Here is a 20,316-nt window from a genome sequence, read left to right on the forward strand (position 1 = left end):
TTCAGCAAATTTATTAATATAGCAAAGATAACTTTTAATGAAAATCAATTCAACGTATAGATCAAAATTTGTAACAAAAAAACATGTTAGCTAAGATAGCGTATACGTTTAGTGCAGCGAGAAAAAACTTGTTACATTAACCATTTTCATTTATAGCAAAGAATTAGCTGAATTAACATAATAATATTGCTTACAGATATAATTTCTTCGATGAATCAAATCTTCTTAGTTTTAGATGTTGAACTCGTCCAGTAATTAAGCTATAGCTTTGCCGAATCATCCAATCCATTTTTTTCCCATAAAACAAACGCGGTAAAAAAATCCTTATATTATTTTTTTACACTAATCTAAAAAAAGAGAACTAAAGAACGCGATGCGTCGCTCGAGATGATGGGAGAACGCAAACGTGGATTTCGGAGTCGTCGCGGTCGTCTGATGGTCAATATGAATTAACGTTAATAGAAATTGATGTCTGGATCTATTCGCGGCCTGGCGGCGAATACAATAGAATCGTGTTCGACTGGCCGAGAGAGCAGCCGCGTGGATCACTCACAGACACGTGCGCGCGTCAAGGAACTCGTCTGAACTCGACAGAACAGAGGTCCCCTTGTCTTCACATCGAGCGTTATGTTCTTTTATAGCCGGTGATTCCATTGCTCTCAGTTACGTCTTCGTCTCCATGCGAATCCGATCCGTCGTGCTTTCGCAGATCTTGGATGCACCAGAGAATCGACTGGTCCCCGCGACGCGATCCTTGCCTTCGTGGCTGCTACAATGAACGCGAAAACAACGTCCGATTCTCAAAGCGATCGATAGAATCTCTCATTTTTTGTGCTTTCTTTTCTTCTCTTTGCTCAGTTAATCCTGGTGAAAAATTTTCGCAGAATTTTTATATGAGTTGAAACATTCTTCAAGAATATTGAGAAAGTCTACATCTTTTCTTAAAGTTTTTGATATATTATAACTAAAAAAGAATTCTTAGAGTTCTCATTCTATATAATTTTTGGAATCTTATGAAATCTACAAAAGTTTAAAATATTTTTTCAAAAATTATATGTAAAATGAGAAAATATTTCAGAACTTAAAGTAGATTTACGTTTATGAAGAATTCTAAAAGAGATAGATATAAACTTTCTTGGCAATTTTGAAAAATGCTTCAATTTGTATTGAAATTTGTCTAAGAAATTTTCGAGAAAGTCTTAAAATTTTTTTTTAATTCAGAAAAAATCTTGAAATTTATATAAAAATGAATTCTGAGAAAAATTTGTATCTGCAGGAAAGAAACGAGAAGAAAATGCATTCTTTTGTGATCTATTTGTTTCTAAACGATCCATAAATAGATTGTAATAATAAAACAAAAGATCATCTTCAAATGTGACATATTATTTAACGTTATTGGTGATTTGTAAAGCTTAACAATGGGATTTTCAAGAATTCTACCGCTGCTAATTGGAGCACTTTCTCTATTTTCGAATTTTGCCGAGTGCGTCGACGACGACAATGGAGGTTCGATCAACAGCGTGGAGAACAATACAAACGATAACAATGTCTCGTCGACTTTTCTGAATTTCGATCAAAAGACGAACGAGGATCAACGAAAGCACCTGGACGACACCGATAGGATGTTGAGCAAGATGGACGTCCTATCCCGTCTATTAAAGATGCACATAGATCAATTGCGAAATAAGACTGATCAGGTAGACGAAGATAATAGAGCAAGAACTCGATTGTACATTTTTGAACTACATTTTAAAACGTAATACTATAAACTTTCTAAAATTAAACATATAATATAAATCATTCTCTCTAAATCGAATAACTATCACTAACAATCCAAATCCTAATATTCTAAAAATTATATAATAAATTAAATAAAATTCTATACTTACCTGCATCATAACATATATATAATTATTGAAATATTTATCACTAATAACTCAATTATTATTAATATAATTAATATCTGTTTATATATTAAAACTAATAATATTAAGGAAAATATAAAAAAAAACTTGCATATAAAATTATAATATCTACAATAAAAAAATAAAAAATATTTTATAGTTTATAAAAATATTAATTTTGTAAATTAAAGATATAATATAACTAACTTATTAAAAAATAATCAAAAAATAATAAAAAAATTTTTATCTTCTCACACAATATACCCCTAATCTTCAAAATTAATATTTTTTATTATTATTTTTTATTATTTTTCTTTTTACATCAAGTAAAATTTTTCTCGAAGAAGACGTTTTGGAATGCAGTCTTACTATAAATATTCTAATAAATATTTTTTCACTTTTGTACATTTTATTTCGTTCCAAGATACATAATCGATTCTCAAAGTTAATGTATTTATCCTCTGTTTTGCTCTTAAAGTTCAACGCAAGATTTAAGAAAAGTAAAGAACGATAAAAGTCTAGGCTCTAATGTTTCTAATCTTCCAATTATAATTCGAATGATTCGGTACCAGGTGGAAATGGTGTTCCTGGTGGATGCATCCGGTTCGGTCGGTGCAGAGAACTTCCGCAATGAACTGAACTTCGTGACGAAGCTCCTGTCGGATTTTACGGTGGACGCATTGGCTGCACGGGTCGCCCTGATCACCTTCGGTGGTCGGGGCAGCGTATATCGCAACATCGATCAGATCTCCAGACACGGACCCAACGATCACAAGTGTTACTTGCTGAACAAACAGTTCAGCAATATCACTTATAGCGGCGGAGGAACTTATACGCGTGGCGCGCTTCTCGAGGCACTAGTAAGGGCACAGTTTTCAATCAAGAATACAGTGAATCATTTCATCCTTGTTTAATATTAACAAACAACAAGAATGAAATGACTCAACTGTGTTGTATTGTGTCTTGTTGCTGAAAAACATCCAAGTACTATATAATAAGTTCTAATGGTTGCCAACGTTGCATTTGTAACAAGATAATAATTTCTTACGGCAAAATTGTGATGATAAAAGCAAGTTCAACTAAAATTTGATAAAATACGGTTTTGATAAATTATGGCTGTTTCCGTTGTTTGCAAGGCGATCCTTGAGAAGAGTCGTGAAGCGGCGAGCAAAATGGTGTTCCTGATAACCGATGGCTTCAGCAACGGTGGCGATCCGCGTCCCGCGGCTCACCTACTGAAGAACACGGGTGCGATTATATTCACGTTTGGAATACGTACGGGAAATGTAGAGGAGCTGCACGATATCGCCAGTCATCCCGAATACACACATAGCTATCTCCTCGATAGCTTCGCGGAGTTTGAGGCTTTGGCGCGACGCGCTCTGCATAGCGGTGTGTTTCTTTCCATCGAAAACTACGCATATATGCATTTAGAGCAAAAGACATAGTGGTAGCTATATATAATTATAAAACTATACAATATATAGAATTAATGTATGTATATAGTTGAATAAGCTACTATATTAATTTTATACATAAAACTTGTATAGTTGTCACCTTTAGAGAGTTGCAATTATTATGTTTTTCTCTGAGTACGTTTCTATATTTTCTAAGTATTCTGAATGCGTAAAGTGTTAAAATTATTAGGATTAGAGTTTAAGTCGATCATGTTAAAGCTAAGCATAAGAATTGCAAAGCACTACTTTGTAAAAACATTATGAAGCTTTTATTGGGACAAAAGGAACTAGTTTTAAATGATCGACACTTCTCGCAGATTTGAAAACTGGGCAGTACGTGGCCGTGACTTTGCCGACTGATTGCAATAGTCTCTGCTCGGACAGCATGAACCGGACTTGCTGCGATGAATTGGCGACCTGCACCTGCGGTACCGCGACTGGACATTATGCCTGCATTTGCCCGCCTGGCTATTTCGGTTCCGGTCTCAGAGGTTTTTGCCAACGTAGGTTGTAACAAGCGAACGAATTTTGATTTATTGATCTCTGATGCCTCATACAACACAAATCTCTAAGGAACGTACTAAAGATAGCCAAAGAATATTCCTAGTAAACGAGAATGGATTAAAATAGATTGAAATTTTTTTTTATCCTAATGCGTATTTTAAATAGAGAATACTTTTTTTAATTTAATTGGATTCAATTGGATGCAATTGGATTGAAAAACTGCATTTCCTATTCAAAATTTTGAATTGAATAGTATTCACAATTTGTGTTGTGCACAGAAAAAGTTAATATTATTTTTAGATTGAAAGACATAGAGATATGCTCCATGCAATTCCTATAAATGAATAAAAATGCATTCAGGATTGAACATTCCTAGAACGTTCCCTTAAATAAAATGTACTGTGTATGGCACTCGTACAATTCACGGTTGTGTCTTTAATTTATGTCTTATGTCTTTAATTTTTTTTCTACATCATGTATTTGTTATTGAGACAATATACATTTTATACTATATTCGAAAGTTCTCTCTTTGTGTGCCCACGACAGCTTGTCCGAACGGAACCTATGCTTCCACGAACACCTCTGGGGATTCCACCGCTGCATGCGTATCCTGTCCAGACGCGAATCACATCACCATCAAGGTTCCCGCGACCTCGGTGGTTGACTGTGTCTGCGCCTCCGGATTTATCACAGATGGTTACAAATGCGAAGGTAATTTATTGCTCGTGCATAAATTTATGAAGAATAATTGTATGATTATTTTAATTTAAAGAGCGCCAATCCTCGCGCAATCAAACCTCACAAATACAAATTATTCGTAAAATTATTCGCGAAATAGGATGGATATTATTTTCAGCTATAACATGTCCGAAACTGAGAATCCCCGACAACGGATACCTGGTGAAAGCGAGCGCTTGCAGTAATGTGGTACACGCAGCGTGTGGCGTGAGATGTAGGATCGGTTTTCATCTTACGGGGGACAGCATTCGACTTTGCGGCAAAGACGGCGCTTGGTCCGGCAACGAGCCGCAGTGCTTGCGTAAGTAAAGAATTGCCGCAGATTACAAGCTGACGTTATTGTCATCATTTTATCATTGAAAATGACGATAACGTCAAAATGACGACAAATAACATCATAACATAAGTTTGCTATCAGCTCTTAGCAAACACTAAGTTACATGTATGTGTTAATAATAATTTCCCAATCAATAATATAATACGTATGTTTATTATTGTGTACGTTTAATTGAAAGAGGGATCAAATTAAATTTACATTGTAATCAATTACATTGTTTAGTGAAGACGTGTTCGGCTTTACGCTCACCGACGCATGGCCGCGTAAAATGCGAGCACGACGAGGACTATCAGCAACAATTTCAAGAAAATTCCACTGTGTATCCGATCGATACACGCTGCCAGTTTCGATGCGACGTCGGCTATCAGCTTCGTGGCAGCAAAGTGCGCAACTGTCTACCTTTATCTCGTTGGGACGGTTTGAAAGTTACGTGTAAAGGTAAAAAAAAGGACAATATTATCTTGTATCTTCAGTATCTTTTCAGAATATTAACACAGAATCAATGTCTTATGATAGCTGTGAAATGCAAATCTTTACCGCAAATCGCGAACGGCGACATCACTCCGGAAATTTGCATCGGGCCAGCGAAGGTGCCCTTTGCCACCAATTGCACGATCACCTGCAACGAGGGTTACATCCTGGAAGGACCCACCGACAGAATGTGCATTGGACGCACGGGAATTTGGTCCCAACGTCACAGCGTTAATCGATGCGTGGGTTAATATCAAAATCAAGCACTTAGAAAAATAAATTTAAGTCTCGCTTACTAATCCAAATTTAATTTTGAGCGTAATACGTATTTCGAACGCGACAGACAAAACACCGCCTTCTTTGGAGTGCCCAGCCAACATTATCGAGGAGACTGAAAAGGGACAAAACTACGCATACGTGAACTGGACAGTACCTAAGGTGACTGACAATGCAGATGCACCTCCTATTGTATGGACAAAACCGCACATCGTTCTACCCTGGAAGGCAAAAATCGGTACACGCAATGTTGTGTATGTAGCACAAGACGCGAGCGGCAACAAAGCTAGATGTAAATTCAAAGTTAAAGTTCTTGGTAAGCTGCAAAGTTCCAATCGCATGTTATCTAAGAGAGAGCTCTAAAAAATGCGTTTTTTCTTCTTTTTCTTCTTCTTTCTCTTTTTCTCTTTTTCTTTTTTTCCTTTTCCTCTTCTCCTCCTTTTCTTCCTTTTCTTTTATTTTCTTTTTTTTCTTATTTTTCTTCTTCTTTTCTTCTTCTTCTTCTTCTTTTCCTTCTTCTTCTTCTTCTTAGATTCCTTTCTGGATTGACAAAAAATTAGATAAATCATCAAAAAGAACATATCGTGTGAAAAATGAGTATTTTTGCAAATTTTTGCAGACAGGGAACCACCAACAATCGAGAACTGTATCGATCCACCAACACTTTACACCGATTTCGATAGCGGTCTCGCAAACGTGACGTGGGACGAGCCAGTCTTTTACGACAATTCGAGAATTGCCGTGCGCGTCAATCAAAGTCATCAACCCGGCCAAGACCTCTTCTTTCCAGTCGGTCATACGAAGGTCTTCTATAATGCGACCGACAAATACGGCAATCGGGCAAGTTGCGTGTTGAACATTACTGTAGAAGGTGCATATCTTTTCATTAATGACTATATTTAAATATGCATTTTTCAGAAATTTAATACTGGAAGATAATAATTAATTGACTTATATCGAATAAAAGCACTTTGTTCAGTACTTTTAATACCCAAAGTAAAAAATATTATTTATTAAAATTGAATTGTATAATTTTTCCAGATGTGTGTAAAAGTCTGAAAGCACCAACGAATGGTCGACTAAACTGTTCTTCGTCAGACGATCGCGAAACACAATGCGTCGTAGCTTGTGAGGATGACTACGACTTTGCAATCGAGCCAATGAATTTCAATATCGTGAATAACGAATTGCTATTGAAATGTAACTCAAGCAATCATATGTGGGATAGTAATTATCTGCCAGAATGTTCAGGTATTTATGTTAATTTTCGAAATTATCAGTCATTTGGCATCTTCAACTACTTAATTATATTTTATAAAATAATGATTTCTTCTATTGATTAGAAACGCAAACACCTATAACAATATCTCAGGAGGGAGATGTGATATTACAAAGCAACGGAAGCGCGATATGCGACAATCAACCTGCTCTTGGCGAAGTGAGTGTTTATATTTAATATATAATAATTCGATTTATAAAATAAATTGTATAATAGAATGATAAAATTTATAGAAATAAATATACAACTTTTATATCCTAATGTCCCTTCTAGTTGAATAAGAACATTGCTAATGACTTGAAATCGAAATTCCTGGAAATATGCGATAATGACATTGAGTGCGATCTGGTTAGCTTCGATCCCAAGTGTGAAGACGATCTATCGTTGTCGAAGGATATTGAAGATAACTTAATAAGAAGACGAAGATTCGAACCTAAGAACAAACAAGCTCGGTCTACCGATACCTTTAAAGATACTGAAACAACATTGTTCGAAAGGTTGAAACGCGCAGCTATAAGACTGAGCTCCGAGCCCAACAAAAATAACACCAGATCTAAACGGAAAAGAAATAGAATAGAAATTAAATTTAAGTTTATAGGTAAGAAATAAATTTCAGATTCCGTGAAATGTATCAGATAACACGCAAAGAAATTCCTTGCAGGTAAGATAATAGAAGAAAACTACGAGAATCCAAAACGAGGAGTGCAAAAGTTGAGAGAGAGGATCGATGCAATGACGCAAGTGGGAAAATTAAACTTGCTTGACAACAAAACCAACCAGGAGATTGCGAAGCTCGCCCTGAATCTGTACTTCGTCTTCAAGGAACCACAGGACCTTTGTGATCTCGGTAGTGTGCTAAAGAGACATGGTTGTGGTGAGCATAAAAAAAGATGAAAATCATCAAGAATATCTGCCAGTACAAATTTGGGAAAAATCATTTTGTTGAAGTATCTACAATTTAGTTGGATAGATCTCCAGATAATATTGTTAGACATCAAAATAATTATGTAGAATGCTTAAGCTAATTGTAAAATCAAAATTTTTTTGCTCTTATTATGCTTGAATTTTTTATATTATAATTATTTTGATCTAACAAAATTATTTTGATCTAACAGAATTATTTTCAGATTTATATCTAGTTTAATTTTTGGATATTTTAACAAAATTATTCTTTTCGTATACAAATACATCTCAATTGTAATATTTTCTTTTAGTTAAATGTCCCGCAGGCACTTTCTACAATTCCTCTACCAGAACTTGCCAGCCGTGTCCATTCGGCGAGTACCAGGATGCGATCGCTTCATTGACGTGTGTGCCTTGTCCTGAATACACCTTCACGAAGAGGATGCATGCGAGAACCTTGAAAGATTGCATTCGTAAGATTCTCTGGAACGTAAACCGGAAACGCGAAAGTCGGCATTATAATATATTTCCCTTTCTTTCCCTGCAGCTGTATGTCGACCAGGATATTATTCTCGACGCAAACGATACCACGGATCACGTGTGGGCATGGAACCTTGTTTCGCGTGTGACATTGGTTTTTATCAGCCAAACTACGGACAAAGCCAATGCTTGCCTTGTCCGTCGAACGTAACGACAGAAAAGCGTGGCTCCATAGATATCAGTGATTGTCTACCGATCCGCGATGAAGAAATCGATGACTGCCGAACGGATCCGTGCTTAAATGGCGGTCAATGTCTACGAGATGAAAGCGGCTACGTTTGCGAGTGTCGCGAATATTATGTGGGTATGTTAATAATCATAATCTTGAGACGCGATAGTACCTCTCAATTTTTTTTCTAAATTTTTTCTAAATCTTAATAATTAATTAAGTTATTAAATATTATTATTAATAATTTTTCCTTTATTTTATTCTAAAATAAAATTAACATTTTTTTCCGCTATGCGCGGAATATACGAATCTATTTTTTTCAGGATTGAAGTGCGAAGAATTCAAGGATCCGTGCGACTCCTCACCGTGTTTAAACGAAGGAATGTGCACAACATGGCAGTATCTGAATAATTCTGTGATGTACGAGTGTGTATGTAAAAGCAGTTACACAGGTGATAACTGTGAGGTAAGAATATGTTTTGCAAATTAAATATTTGCAATGAAACAATGAAATCTGGATTAAAATTCCCGATTCCACAAATGCAAGATTAACTTTAATCTTAGTTCAACTTACTCCTTATCTTTTTTTAATTAAAAAATTGGAGTAAGCTGAAGTGAAAGTTAATCTTATATTTGTCGAATCCGGCCTAAGAAGATTCGGCAAAAATAATTCTTATAGATTTACGTGGACGAGTGTTACACCAATCCCTGTCAGAATGGTGGAAGATGCATGAGCACCGAGAACGATTTCGTTTGCGAGTGCAGAGACGGATTTGAAGGTAATGTTTTTCATTATAATAATTATTATATATTTCATTATAATAACATTACTCTAGGAGCACAAATTTATTGGCTCTGTTAAATTATTGGCTTTATTGGTCTAATATTAGTCCATCTTTAATGCAAGCCAATATTAATGCACCAATGTATCGCCAATATAAATTGCTTCTAGGATAATAATTATTATTGTCTTTAATATTACAGCTTTTATTTTATTTTATAATGCCCACGATGAGTTTTTTCGTTACCTATGGGTCTCATTTAGGTCAATTCTGCGAGGTTTCGATGGATCACTGTGAGCACATGCCCTGTGAGGAAGGATCTGTGTGCCGTACTGTGAACGGTACTTGGCAATGCCTCTGCAAACCCGGTTTTCTGGGGCGACACTGCAACTTGTTACCTTGCGACTGGTTGCCATGTCACACGAATGCGATTTGCGTCAACGTCAAAGAAGAAAACGCAACACGGAAAAGTTACAGGTAGATAGTCTGTGTATAATTTTATGCTATAAGATGTGAAGTCAATATATATATATACAATATGATCGTCCAGGTGCGAATGTCCCGACGGATACACAGGGGAGGACTGTGCGACCAAGATCAATCACTGCGAGTATTCGCCTTGCTTGAACAACGGGCGCTGCATTAACTTCGTTCTCGATTATATCTGCGAATGCCCGATTCCTTTCACAGGACGCGACTGCGAAATTGGTAAGTTAAAACTTCAAGAATATTTCTAGAATATTTTATTTTTTAATTTTGTTAAGTTTCTTAAGTAATAATTTAAGATATAAGATATTTATCTTAAACTAAAAATTGTTTTAACAGAACTATCATCCGATTACGTGATGCATTTTACTAAATCCGGCACGACGGATTATGTGGCCACCAAAGGACCCGCGAGAGATTTTCTCCAGGTAAGTTGTGAAAATCGAAAAAATTGTAATAGATAGTTTTAGGAATTTACCAATTTGGTAGCTGTCTGTTTGCCTATGGTTGCAATCGTTGGATACTTTCAACTACGGAACGATATTATCGTACGCAACGACGTTTTATGACAACGCCTTCACACTGACGGATTATAATGGGTAATTACTTGTAGAAATTCAGTATACGGAAAGAAAAATTTGGCAGAAGTATCTAAAAATTTAAATACATAGAGGATGTTCAAATTGATTATTAGAATATCAAAACTTTTTGCAGGATAGCTCATCGTGTTTGAGTTTCCTGCACAGCTATTTTCTAATAAAATTTATTTTCAAATCTATATCTCTAGTTAAATTTTTAGATATCTCAATAAAATTATTTTTTCTGCGTGTGTTTTAATGAAGAATTTGCTAATTCCATTCAATGCAAATTGAATGAACTGGCACGTGTTAGATTACGAGCGAACTCTCTCAGGTTGAATGTCATTGCAGATTGGTCTTGTACATTAACGGGGAGAAAATCGTCACTGATGTTAGAGTCAACGATGGTAACTGGCACTTCCTGTGCGTTACTTGGGAAAGTGAGAGCGGCTCCTGGCGTGTGTTTGTCGACGGAATCCTCAAAGACAACAGCATCGGTTTGGCCCAAGGAGCCGTGGTGCGAGGTAATGACACGCGTAATCATCAAGAATTATCTTCGTACACCTAAAGCAAATCATAAAATCCCGGACATCGTCCCATCCAGCCAACGGATCCCTCGTCATCGGGCAGGAACAGGATCGCCTGGGTGGCGGTTTCTCTGAATCGGAAGCATTCCTGGGCAGACTCGGCTTGTTGGACATGTGGGACGTCGTCCTGAACGAGAGTGATGTCACGAAACTATGGAACAGCTGCGAGAAGTATCACGGGAACCTCATAGCCTGGGCGCAGATGCGGCAGTACATTCACGGTGATGTCGTGGTAATTATACGTTAATTAAATCAAACTACAATTCAAGCAAAACATAAATCATCGTGATAAAATTACTCCAAAATGTCACTGAAAGAAACTTTTCCATCATTAAATATCAAAATTCTTTTATTAACGCAAAAGAAGCAATACAATTGTTTTAATAAAAATATCTGTATCACCTTTTGAACTTTATAAAATAAGGCCAAATCAGCAGGATCAAATCAGATTTATCAGAATTTTTAGTACTCATTTTGTACTAAATTGTATCATTAATAATAATTTTGTTCCGTGTGTTATTTCGGAAAAAAATTTTGATGATGTTAGCTTAATATTAAGCTGGCAGGATCAATTCAAAATAAAAGAAAAAAAAAGAGAATAATATCAGAAATCAATACGATTGAATTTGTATTATTTTATATTGCCAAAAACAGTATGAGGTTGCTTCTCCCTCGAAAATAAAAATCAGAGCGTAAATTAGATGTGATGGAGAATAACAGAAGCGTAAATGAAATTTTTAGGAGGCGAAAATTGAAACATCAAAATGTAAAGGAAGCGTAAATGCTTCTTTTATATTTCATTGTTCCAATTTTCGCCTTCTAGAAGTTTCATTTGCGCTCCTGTTATTCTCCTATTACATTCGACTTACATTCTGATTTTTATTTTCATCGCCCTGATGAAGTGGACTGCAAGGTTCACGAAACGTTAGCATTCCAAGAACGAATCTGGACACGAAGAAAATCCGCGAAACGCATAATCTTTATATAGAAAGCACCCATGAAAGCTTAAGAATATTATTGCCAAAAACAATATATTATGTGTCATTTCCAAGAAAACAGTGTGACGCTGCTAATTTAATACTTAAGCTGGGAAGATTATAAAAAAAACAACACAAGGAAAATTAATACAACTGAACTTGTACTAATTTGTTACCATGAGTTAATATTTTATATGTTTTTATATGTTTTCTCCTCAAAATGATTTTATTAATATATACTTACAATCTATTCTACATCAAACCATGCACCTTTGAAACATTATTTTATTTTTTTAAATTCTTTTTTAAATTTAATTCTTTTAAATTTTTAAATTATCTCATATCTTTATATAGATTTTAAGCAGTCCGTTTTGTCATGGCTGTCCTCTGCCCGTAATGCCCTTCAAGGGTAACATTAAAGTAAGCGAGGACCTGTCTGAGATAACATATTACTGCGATAATGGATACGTAGTTCGATTTGGCAATAAGGAATACCGATCCGTCAGAAGAAAGTGTCTCAAGCATGGTCAGTGGGAAGGATACAATACGCCAATCTGCATGAGTAAGTTCTGATTCCTTTGTAATCATGTTATAACACGAAGAAGAAAGTGTGAAATGAACTGATTTGATTTGATCATGAAATCTAAATGATTCTGGTTTGATGATTTTTTGTTCGAAGAAATAAAATGTGGCTTTCCGGGATACTTTCCGCGCGGACACATTTACGGAAAATCATATTTATTCGAGGACGAGATATATTATTCTTGTAACGAGGGCTACGAACTCCGCGGAAACCCTCATCGCATTTGCAATTCTGACGGAAAGTGGATTGGACTGCCTCCGATCTGCATAGGTAACAATCGCACTTGGATTAAACCTTGTTCTGTTCTATTTGACTTAAAATGTAATTAATTTTCTTATTAATATTTCAAAACTTTTCTTTAGTATTTAATAACTTTGTTATGTAAGATCTTTTTTCTGTGAAAATCATTTTCAGAGCTTTAATTTTGACGATCGAATAACATTTGAACAGAACAGCAGGGCTAATAAAAATGAGTTCAATGACTTTAACAACTAAATTTACATCTTTCAACAGGAATGACGTGCAAGAATCTACTCGCTCCAGAAAACGGTGACATCGAGTATATATTAGAAGAAAATGAAAGAGATGATGTCACGATATTACAAGTATGCGTTTTTGTCATTCACAAAAGAATCAAGAAAGAAGAAGAAGAACATTACGACGTTGAAATCCTACATTTTGAATTGTTCAATTATTTCAGGCTGGCCAGCAGTTAGAGTTCAAGTGTAATCCTGGATACCGTTTAATAGGAGAGAGATACTTGACCTGCCTAGACATTGGTATTTGGGATCACAAGAGACCGTCTTGCACGCCCTATGGATGTCCCTTGCCAAAACAGTGCGTCCTTGAAACATATTCTCTAAAACATTTTAAATGAATTATCACTCCAAAGAATAAAATCTCATTCTTAAAAATTGAAAATTGAGTCACTCTTTTTCAAAATTGGCTCAATTTTTATTTAAAGGGAGATTCTAAGAATTTAGAAAATAACCTTTTGCTTAAAGATATTGTTTTATTTAAAAAATTATGACTTTGCCTAAAAATATGGTAGTTTCTTTTAACCAATATTTGAGAATCGTCACATTCTGAATGTAGAATAGAGCATGGCTACATCATCCCTTCGAATTCTGATCAAACTTCCGTTCGCGATCCCGAACGTAACATCATCGACAACTCCTCCGAAAGAACATATCATTATAACGACATCATTGGATTCTCCTGCCATCGCGGCTACAAGTTTCGCAATAATCATACTCTGACAGAATTCAAGCTGCAATGTTCCGCAAACGGCACCTGGACAGGCTTTATTCCTGACTGTGTTCCGCGCACGTGTCCCTGGCCAGATCGCGTGGCAGACGCGAGAATGTTCCTCAAGAAACGGGATAATATCACGGTTGAAATTCCGATGGAAGAAGACGCTACATGGAAACCTGATCGAAGAAGTAATGAGAGTGAGAACGAGATTTCTCCGGAAACGTTCATTTCCGGTGCAGAAATCCTTATTGTCTGTGATCTAGGATATGAACTAGTCGGGGATCAAGTCAGAATGTGTACCGAGGAGGAGAGATGGTCCTCGACTTTCACTTCTTGCAAGCCGCGTAATTGTTCGATCGAGGAACATCCAATTTTTAAATTTTTCAAGAAACTGGGAAACGAAACCGCCTTAGAGAACAGCAACACAGATGTGATATTATTCGAATTAGACGAGAAACGGTACAAAAAAAATGTTACGCACCAATACAAAGATTTCGACATTTTCGTCGAAAGAAATAGTTATAAAGGACGAATAGTTTTAACGTGTCGAAATGGCGCACAGATGAACTTCCACAAATTAATCGCTAACGAGACAATTTCAAATATAACATGGATGTGCAATACGATCGCAAAATGGGAAGTTTCAAATTTGTTGATGAAAGAATCTATCCTCGAACAGCTACTGAATGATTCGACAGACATCTGCAATAGATCGTGTGCACCTCCGCAAGTAAGTTTTCTGAAAATATCAATAAATAACATCAGTATCGACAGGAAAGAATAAAAAATTAACTAATATCCATTTCTACGAATGTAGATTAACTTACTCTTTATTTTTTCTAACTCTTAGAAAAGGATAAAAAATAAATTAAACTGAGATTTAAATTAATCTACATTGGAAGAAACGGGCACAAATGTTCTAAGTTAAAAATAATAATACAAGGAAATACATTCCAGATAACATTTATGTTATATAAGATGTCTAAAAAAACGTTTAGATATCTTTTAGACATAAAACATCTAAAAAACATCTTTTAGATATTTCATACAACATAAATGTTATTTGGGATTACGATCTATCTTTTCGTACAATATTTTCAAGCTTCGCATATTTCCAGGATAAAATTTCAATTAATTTCAGATACCGGAATACGGATACATCGATAATGGTAACAACACTGACAACGTTAACAATCGCAGGACGATCAATAGCGTCGTCATTTTTAAATGTCGTCATGGATACATTCTTGAGGGTGCCGAGCAATCTATTTGTTTATCGGATGCCAGGTGGTCCGCTTTGCCTTCCTGTAAACGTATGTTTTTTTCTTTTTAAGTCATCTACAATGTCTCTAATGTCTATTTTCATCAATAACAATTCAACTTTCAAGTCTCAGTTCAACTAACTCTCTTCATTTTTTTCTGCTTCTAAGAATTAGAAAAAAATGAAGAGAAATCGAATCGAAGTAAAATTTAATTTACATTGATGGAAGCAGGGATTAGACATTTCTAAATTCATATGTTGAACATTTCTAGCTGTGGCATGCGGAAAACCGCCGATTCTCGCTAACGCTATACTGAAAAGTGACGTAGACGAAACTCAGAATTACACTTTCGGCAATATGATCTCTTATCAGTGTGTTCCGGGCTATCGTGTATTCGGGCAGGCAAATCTAAGATGTTTAGGAAGCGGGAAATGGTCCAGATTGAATGGCAGATGCTCTAGTATGTATATGTAAAAAAATTGCAAACTTGTCATTAGGAGACATCTAAATCACATTGTTATTTTGTCAGAAATATCGTGTGGCAAACCACAGATCCAACACGGAATCGCGCTCTACGGTCGTTCGTACTTGTTTCAAGATCAATTGACATATATATGTCTCGATGGTGAGAAAAAAGGGATGATTACGTGTCAAGCCAATGGGAAGTGGAACGAGTTGCCAAAATGTGACGGAAATAGGAACGTGTAATTCAAAATGGCTAAGAAGGATTTAGTACAATGCCTCGTAGAGAAAGAAAGAGAGAAGAATCTCCATCTTTGTAACAACACACATGCTTTTTTTTTATTTGTTTGACTTCTTGTATCAAGACTCATGAATGTAATATAGAAAACGTAATTACGCAGTCTTATCATGAAATAAATAATTCAGTTTTGGAATTTTCGGAGTAGTACATTTGGATATGCGACAATACCTTATCTATAATTATTTATGCGCGATTTATCGTAATCTTTAATTTTAGGATATTGTACTTCGAGTACATATTATATACTTTTATCTCTTTTTTTATTTCTTTTTACTGGAAAAGTTGGTGTATATCGATACAAATAATTCTTATCTCAAAAATTGGCATTGTTAAGTCTGCACGTTCAAATAAGACAGTTCATACTGGCCATGAGAAATATTTCATAAGTTTAGTTGTACATTTTGTTCGTATTTCATAACGGATAACGAAAAAGAAAATCTAATTTTGTAAGAATGTATAACGGTGTTGTGGCTAAAGTATCTTTTACACATCGTTCGACACCGTATTTATGTTTTGGTACGAAGTATTGTTCGTACAAACACGTATTTGCATATTACTATACTACCTGAGGAAGAGCAATAAAGATAAATACTGTGTGAAAATAATTTCTCGTATATAAATGACGTATATTAATTTATATCTAATGATGTCATAAAAATGGAGCACCTTCGATAAAAAAAGATCCATTAGCATGGCTAACTTTAAGGAAAAATCAGATTACTAACATATGTCCTTCGAAATTATTGAGATATAAAAATGTTGCATAACAAAATTTGCCCATTATCGTTTGTCTCATGCTAATTCTCATTTAAACTCTACTCCATTTAATGGAAATTAAATGTCTTCGTAAGACTGTCATTAAAGACAAACTTTTTCAGAACATAGCTATACGCGAATCGTATATTGACACGGATAATACATATCCTAAATGCTGTAAACAATTCCTCCATAGAAGAAACAGAACTTTTAGCCATCCTAACTTAATTGCTTGTCTAAATTAAGGATAATCCTTCAAAGCTCCGTCTTCGAACTGCTGCTAAAGTACTTGGGTTTGAGCTCCTCAATCCGCTTGATAAAGTCCGTCTTCTCTATACATCCATCACACGTCTCTTCCCAATCATTCAAAATCTTCTTTAAATCACGTACCTTCAATTTTTTCAGATTTACCGTATTGAGGTCAATTTGTTTCTCTGAAACAAAAATAGCGTAACACTAACAAAATATTCGACTTTGCAACAAGAACGATAAGAGTGTACAAATGTTATACATACCGAATCTCAAATCGCATATTTGAGCATCCCTCTTCTTTAATTTCTCACATATCTTGTCTGCAGGCATAGACCATGATAGTGGTTTACTCAGCTCACCCAAGATACCAGTGGCAGATTCTTCTAATCCACCTAAATAATAACACTGGAAGCACATAAAACAATTGCGATTATTTTAAACAATTGATTAAGGGAATCTGTATTTATTTTGTTCACAGGCTCATACTCACAAATCTATTTTCTTTTGATTTAGTGCCTTTACAGAATTCTCGAAACTTTTCTTCAATCTTCTTAGGGTTACTTTTAATATCTGCCGTTAGTGTCTGACTAAATTTGTCCACAACAGCAACACATACTATAAAATCAGATAAAGAATGTAAAAGTCATAAAAAGGGATGTATAAATTTTATATATAAGGCAAATGTCAGAGAGATTCTCACCTTCACAGTCACCTTCTTTTAATGCTGTAACAGTACACACAATTCCGAGGAATACAGAAAGTATTAACGACATCGACGCATTCATCTTTCTGTTTTATCGAGTTCTGTTAATTAAAAATTTTTTTTTAATCAATAAAATGTAAATAAATATTTATACAAGTGTTATCATATGATCGTGTAAATCAAAAGGTCTTTTTAGATGAATTTCCTGCATTATTTATTTTTTCTCTTTTTTTCTTCAATGTGAAAAGAAAAAGAGGCAAGATAAGCCATGTAAGTAGTTAAAAAAACCTAAAATTTCGATAACATATTTTAAATATGTTTATCTGTCACAAAAAAGACAAGAGAAAGTCGATTAAAGCGATCTCTCGCCACATTATAAATTTTCATTATTAACTCAAATTAATCGGAATTTAATTACAAATATTCTAATTCACAAAATCACAACATCCCTGTTATTCTCGAGCGTCCTCGAAGACGCTAAAGGAAACATTCCAAGCTTTCAATTTCACGAGATTCCTAGATTTTGTGACAAAAGGACAAAGAGAGTTGCGAGAATATCGACGGAAAAAAACGCGAGATGTCAAATGTTGACACGTAAGTGTCTTCGACGACTAAATTTAAGGTTATTTCGCGCGGGCGCGTACTACGTACCGTTGCGATCGGATTGAAAATTAGCGTATTTCCGATGCGAGGCCTCCGTCGTTCGGTAGATGGGCGCGCGTGGTGACTTTAATTCACACTTTCGACTCCTCAAAATATCTTGCGATACGTCCACCGCCGCCGTTCACCTCCGAGCTTCGCGACTATTCGCGACACGTTGGATTCTGTCAAAAACCCGGAATCCCAGCTGGCGCATGCCGATTGGTCGTGACGTCACTGCCGTCCGCGTGTCGATTGGTCGTGACGTCATCGCAATTCGCGCGCGCCGTGCGATGTGAGTGAGAGGGGATTTATATTTTGCCATGGTGTAAATACACCATGATTCTTGCTATATATTGCTGCACTCCCGCATTTTCTGCACTCGACTGAAACAGCTATTTGATCGGATCGGTTAGATAGAAAGAAAGGGCGAATAATTTGGAAAGTTCAGCTCGAAAAGCCAGCCGGTTCTATTTACCTTGCGATCGCCATGTTTACTCCAATAAAGTTCTGTGGACATTTATACCAAGGAAAACACAGATTTGTCACTCGATACATAAAAAACGAAAGAGAAGTATCTTTTCCGCGGCATCCATGGGTATCCGATGACGAAAAGTGATGGATTATCGCTCCGATGAGCTGGTTATTTATTGTCACACGGATGAACCGATATCGTAAATCCGGTTAATCTCTTGAGGAAAAGAGACCGAGGTAATATTCACTATTGGAAATCTGCGCGAGTCTGTTTATAAGTATAATTAAAAAAAAACAGAATAAATGACGATAGATACGCATTGCAGACGGAATGGCGCCACGCAGGGAGACGAGATCTAACCTCAATGCTGGTAGATCTTCGAGGAGGAGCAACAAGGGCTGGCTAGAGAATTATGTGGAATGGCGACAACTCGTCTCTTTTCTCACCGATCCGAAAAAATTGTCATTGACGGTGAAACTGTTCATTATTCTGGAAATCGTCTTGAATGCAATAGTCATCCAGACAGTGCCATACACTGAAATCGATTGGAAGGCCTATATGCAAGAAGTTGAAGGTTTCCTGAACGGCACGTTGGACTACTCGAAACTGCGAGGTGATACTGGATCACTGGTTTACCCTGCCGGCTTTGTCTACATCTTTTCCAGCCTCTATTATATAACTTCTCATGGCACCAACGTAAGGATAGCACAGTACATCTTTGCGGCACTGTACGTGATCACGCTGATGCTAGTCTTCCGGATTTACGCACGGACCAAGAAAGTGCCGCCTTACGTTCTCATCTTGATGTGCTGTACTTCCTATAGAATACACTCGATATTTGTTTTGAGACTCTTCAATGATCCAGTAGCAATGGTGCTGTTATATGCATCTATCAATTCATTCTTGGACAATCGCTGGTACTTGGGTAGCGTGTTATATAGTCTTGCTGTGTCCATCAAGATGAACATATTGCTGTTTGCTCCAGCGCTTCTTGTTATTTATCTATGCGCACTAAGAATGTTCAAAACATTGATACATTTGTCTATTTGTGCATTGATACAGCTGATTCTTGGTCTTCCGTTCTTGCTAGAGAATCCAATTGCTTATATAAAGGGCGCTTTCAATTTGGGTAGAGTTTTTGAATTCAGATGGACTGTAAATTGGAGGTTCTTACCAGAAGAGGTATTTGTACATCCATATTTGCATGTTTCTCTGTTACTTCTGCATGTATTAACGCTGCTGTATTGCGCGCCCATTTGGATCAGCTACATGAAGTCGTATGTAAAGTTAAAACACATTGGAAAGGAACTGAAGCCTCAACTTCGTAAGAAAGAAAAAGTAGATATGTCTACTGTAAGTCAGTTATTTGTCTATCCACTTTTTGTTGCGAATTTTATCGGCATTATGTTTAGCAGATCGTTGCATTATCAATTCTATATATGGTACTATCATACATTACCATACATCGCGTGGTGCACTGACTATAAGACTATCTTTAAATTGACCATTTTAGGTGTAATAGAATTGTGCTGGAACACGTATCCGAGCACGGTGTTCAGCAGCGCGGCGTTGCATTTATGTCATATAATTTTGTTATATGGCATCCTAAAAAATAGATCGAATAACGCAAAAGAGAAATGA

The 20,316-nt window shown here is 36.0% G+C and overlaps 3 protein-coding genes across 3 annotated transcripts; 2 read left to right on the forward strand and 1 right to left on the reverse strand.

Moving 5' to 3' along the window:
• The first annotated feature begins 1,418 nt into the window (after positions 1-1,418).
• On the forward strand, positions 1,419-15,795 carry LOC105617240 (sushi, von Willebrand factor type A, EGF and pentraxin domain-containing protein 1-like). Its single transcript, XM_012198806.1, has 32 exons — positions 1,419-1,697; positions 2,477-2,764; positions 3,041-3,296; positions 3,679-3,864; positions 4,412-4,576; positions 4,722-4,904; positions 5,163-5,378; positions 5,457-5,657; positions 5,755-6,003; positions 6,307-6,558; positions 6,729-6,938; positions 7,031-7,125; positions 7,240-7,564; positions 7,628-7,840; positions 8,181-8,342; positions 8,417-8,713; positions 8,902-9,044; positions 9,258-9,357; positions 9,624-9,837; positions 9,911-10,068; positions 10,186-10,274; positions 10,336-10,445; positions 10,776-10,948; positions 11,029-11,243; positions 12,343-12,550; positions 12,668-12,841; positions 13,085-13,176; positions 13,272-13,408; positions 13,667-14,555; positions 14,967-15,138; positions 15,359-15,547; positions 15,617-15,795. The coding sequence occupies exons 1-32, from the start codon at positions 1,419-1,421 to the stop codon at positions 15,793-15,795; spliced, it is 6,819 nt and encodes a 2,272-aa protein (XP_012054196.1).
• A 1,066-nt stretch (positions 15,796-16,861) lies between these two features.
• LOC105617242 (mesencephalic astrocyte-derived neurotrophic factor homolog) lies at positions 16,862-17,643 on the reverse strand. Its single transcript, XM_012198808.1, has 4 exons — positions 17,559-17,643; positions 17,349-17,473; positions 17,122-17,263; positions 16,862-17,040 (listed from the first exon to the last, which is right to left on the reverse strand). The coding sequence occupies exons 1-4, from the start codon at positions 17,641-17,643 to the stop codon at positions 16,862-16,864; spliced, it is 531 nt and encodes a 176-aa protein (XP_012054198.1).
• Positions 17,644-19,005: 1,362 nt separating this feature from the next.
• LOC105617243 (lethal(2)neighbour of Tid protein) lies at positions 19,006-20,316 on the forward strand. The gene has a single exon (XM_012198809.1). The coding sequence runs from the start codon at positions 19,006-19,008 to the stop codon at positions 20,314-20,316; it is 1,311 nt and encodes a 436-aa protein (XP_012054199.1).

This window comes from Atta cephalotes, assembly GCF_000143395.1.
Source record: "Atta cephalotes unplaced genomic scaffold scaffold00012, whole genome shotgun sequence".
Lineage (NCBI taxonomy): Eukaryota > Metazoa > Arthropoda > Insecta > Hymenoptera > Formicidae > Atta > Atta cephalotes.

Bases quoted from the DNA above. Each gene is read 5' to 3' on its own strand.
- LOC105617242 (XM_012198808.1), bottom strand. From the start codon at position 17,643: ATGAATGCGTCGATGTCGTTAATACTTTCTGTATTCCTCGGAATTGTG. The intron at 17,264-17,348 runs GTGAGTATGAGC...ATGTGCTTCCAG, and splicing joins AATCAAAAGAAAATAGATTT to TGTTATTATTTAGGTGGATT. The intron at 17,041-17,121 runs GTATGTATAACA...TTTTTGTTTCAG, and splicing joins AATATGCGATTTGAGATTCG to AGAAACAAATTGACCTCAAT.
- LOC105617240 (XM_012198806.1), top strand. From the start codon at position 1,419: ATGGGATTTTCAAGAATTCTACCGCTGCTAATTGGAGCACTTTCTCTA. The intron at 5,379-5,456 runs GTAAAAAAAAGG...GTCTTATGATAG, and splicing joins TTTGAAAGTTACGTGTAAAG to CTGTGAAATGCAAATCTTTA. The intron at 9,358-9,623 runs GTAATGTTTTTC...GGTCTCATTTAG, and splicing joins GTGCAGAGACGGATTTGAAG to GTCAATTCTGCGAGGTTTCG.
- LOC105617243 (XM_012198809.1), top strand. From the start codon at position 19,006: ATGGCGCCACGCAGGGAGACGAGATCTAACCTCAATGCTGGTAGATCT.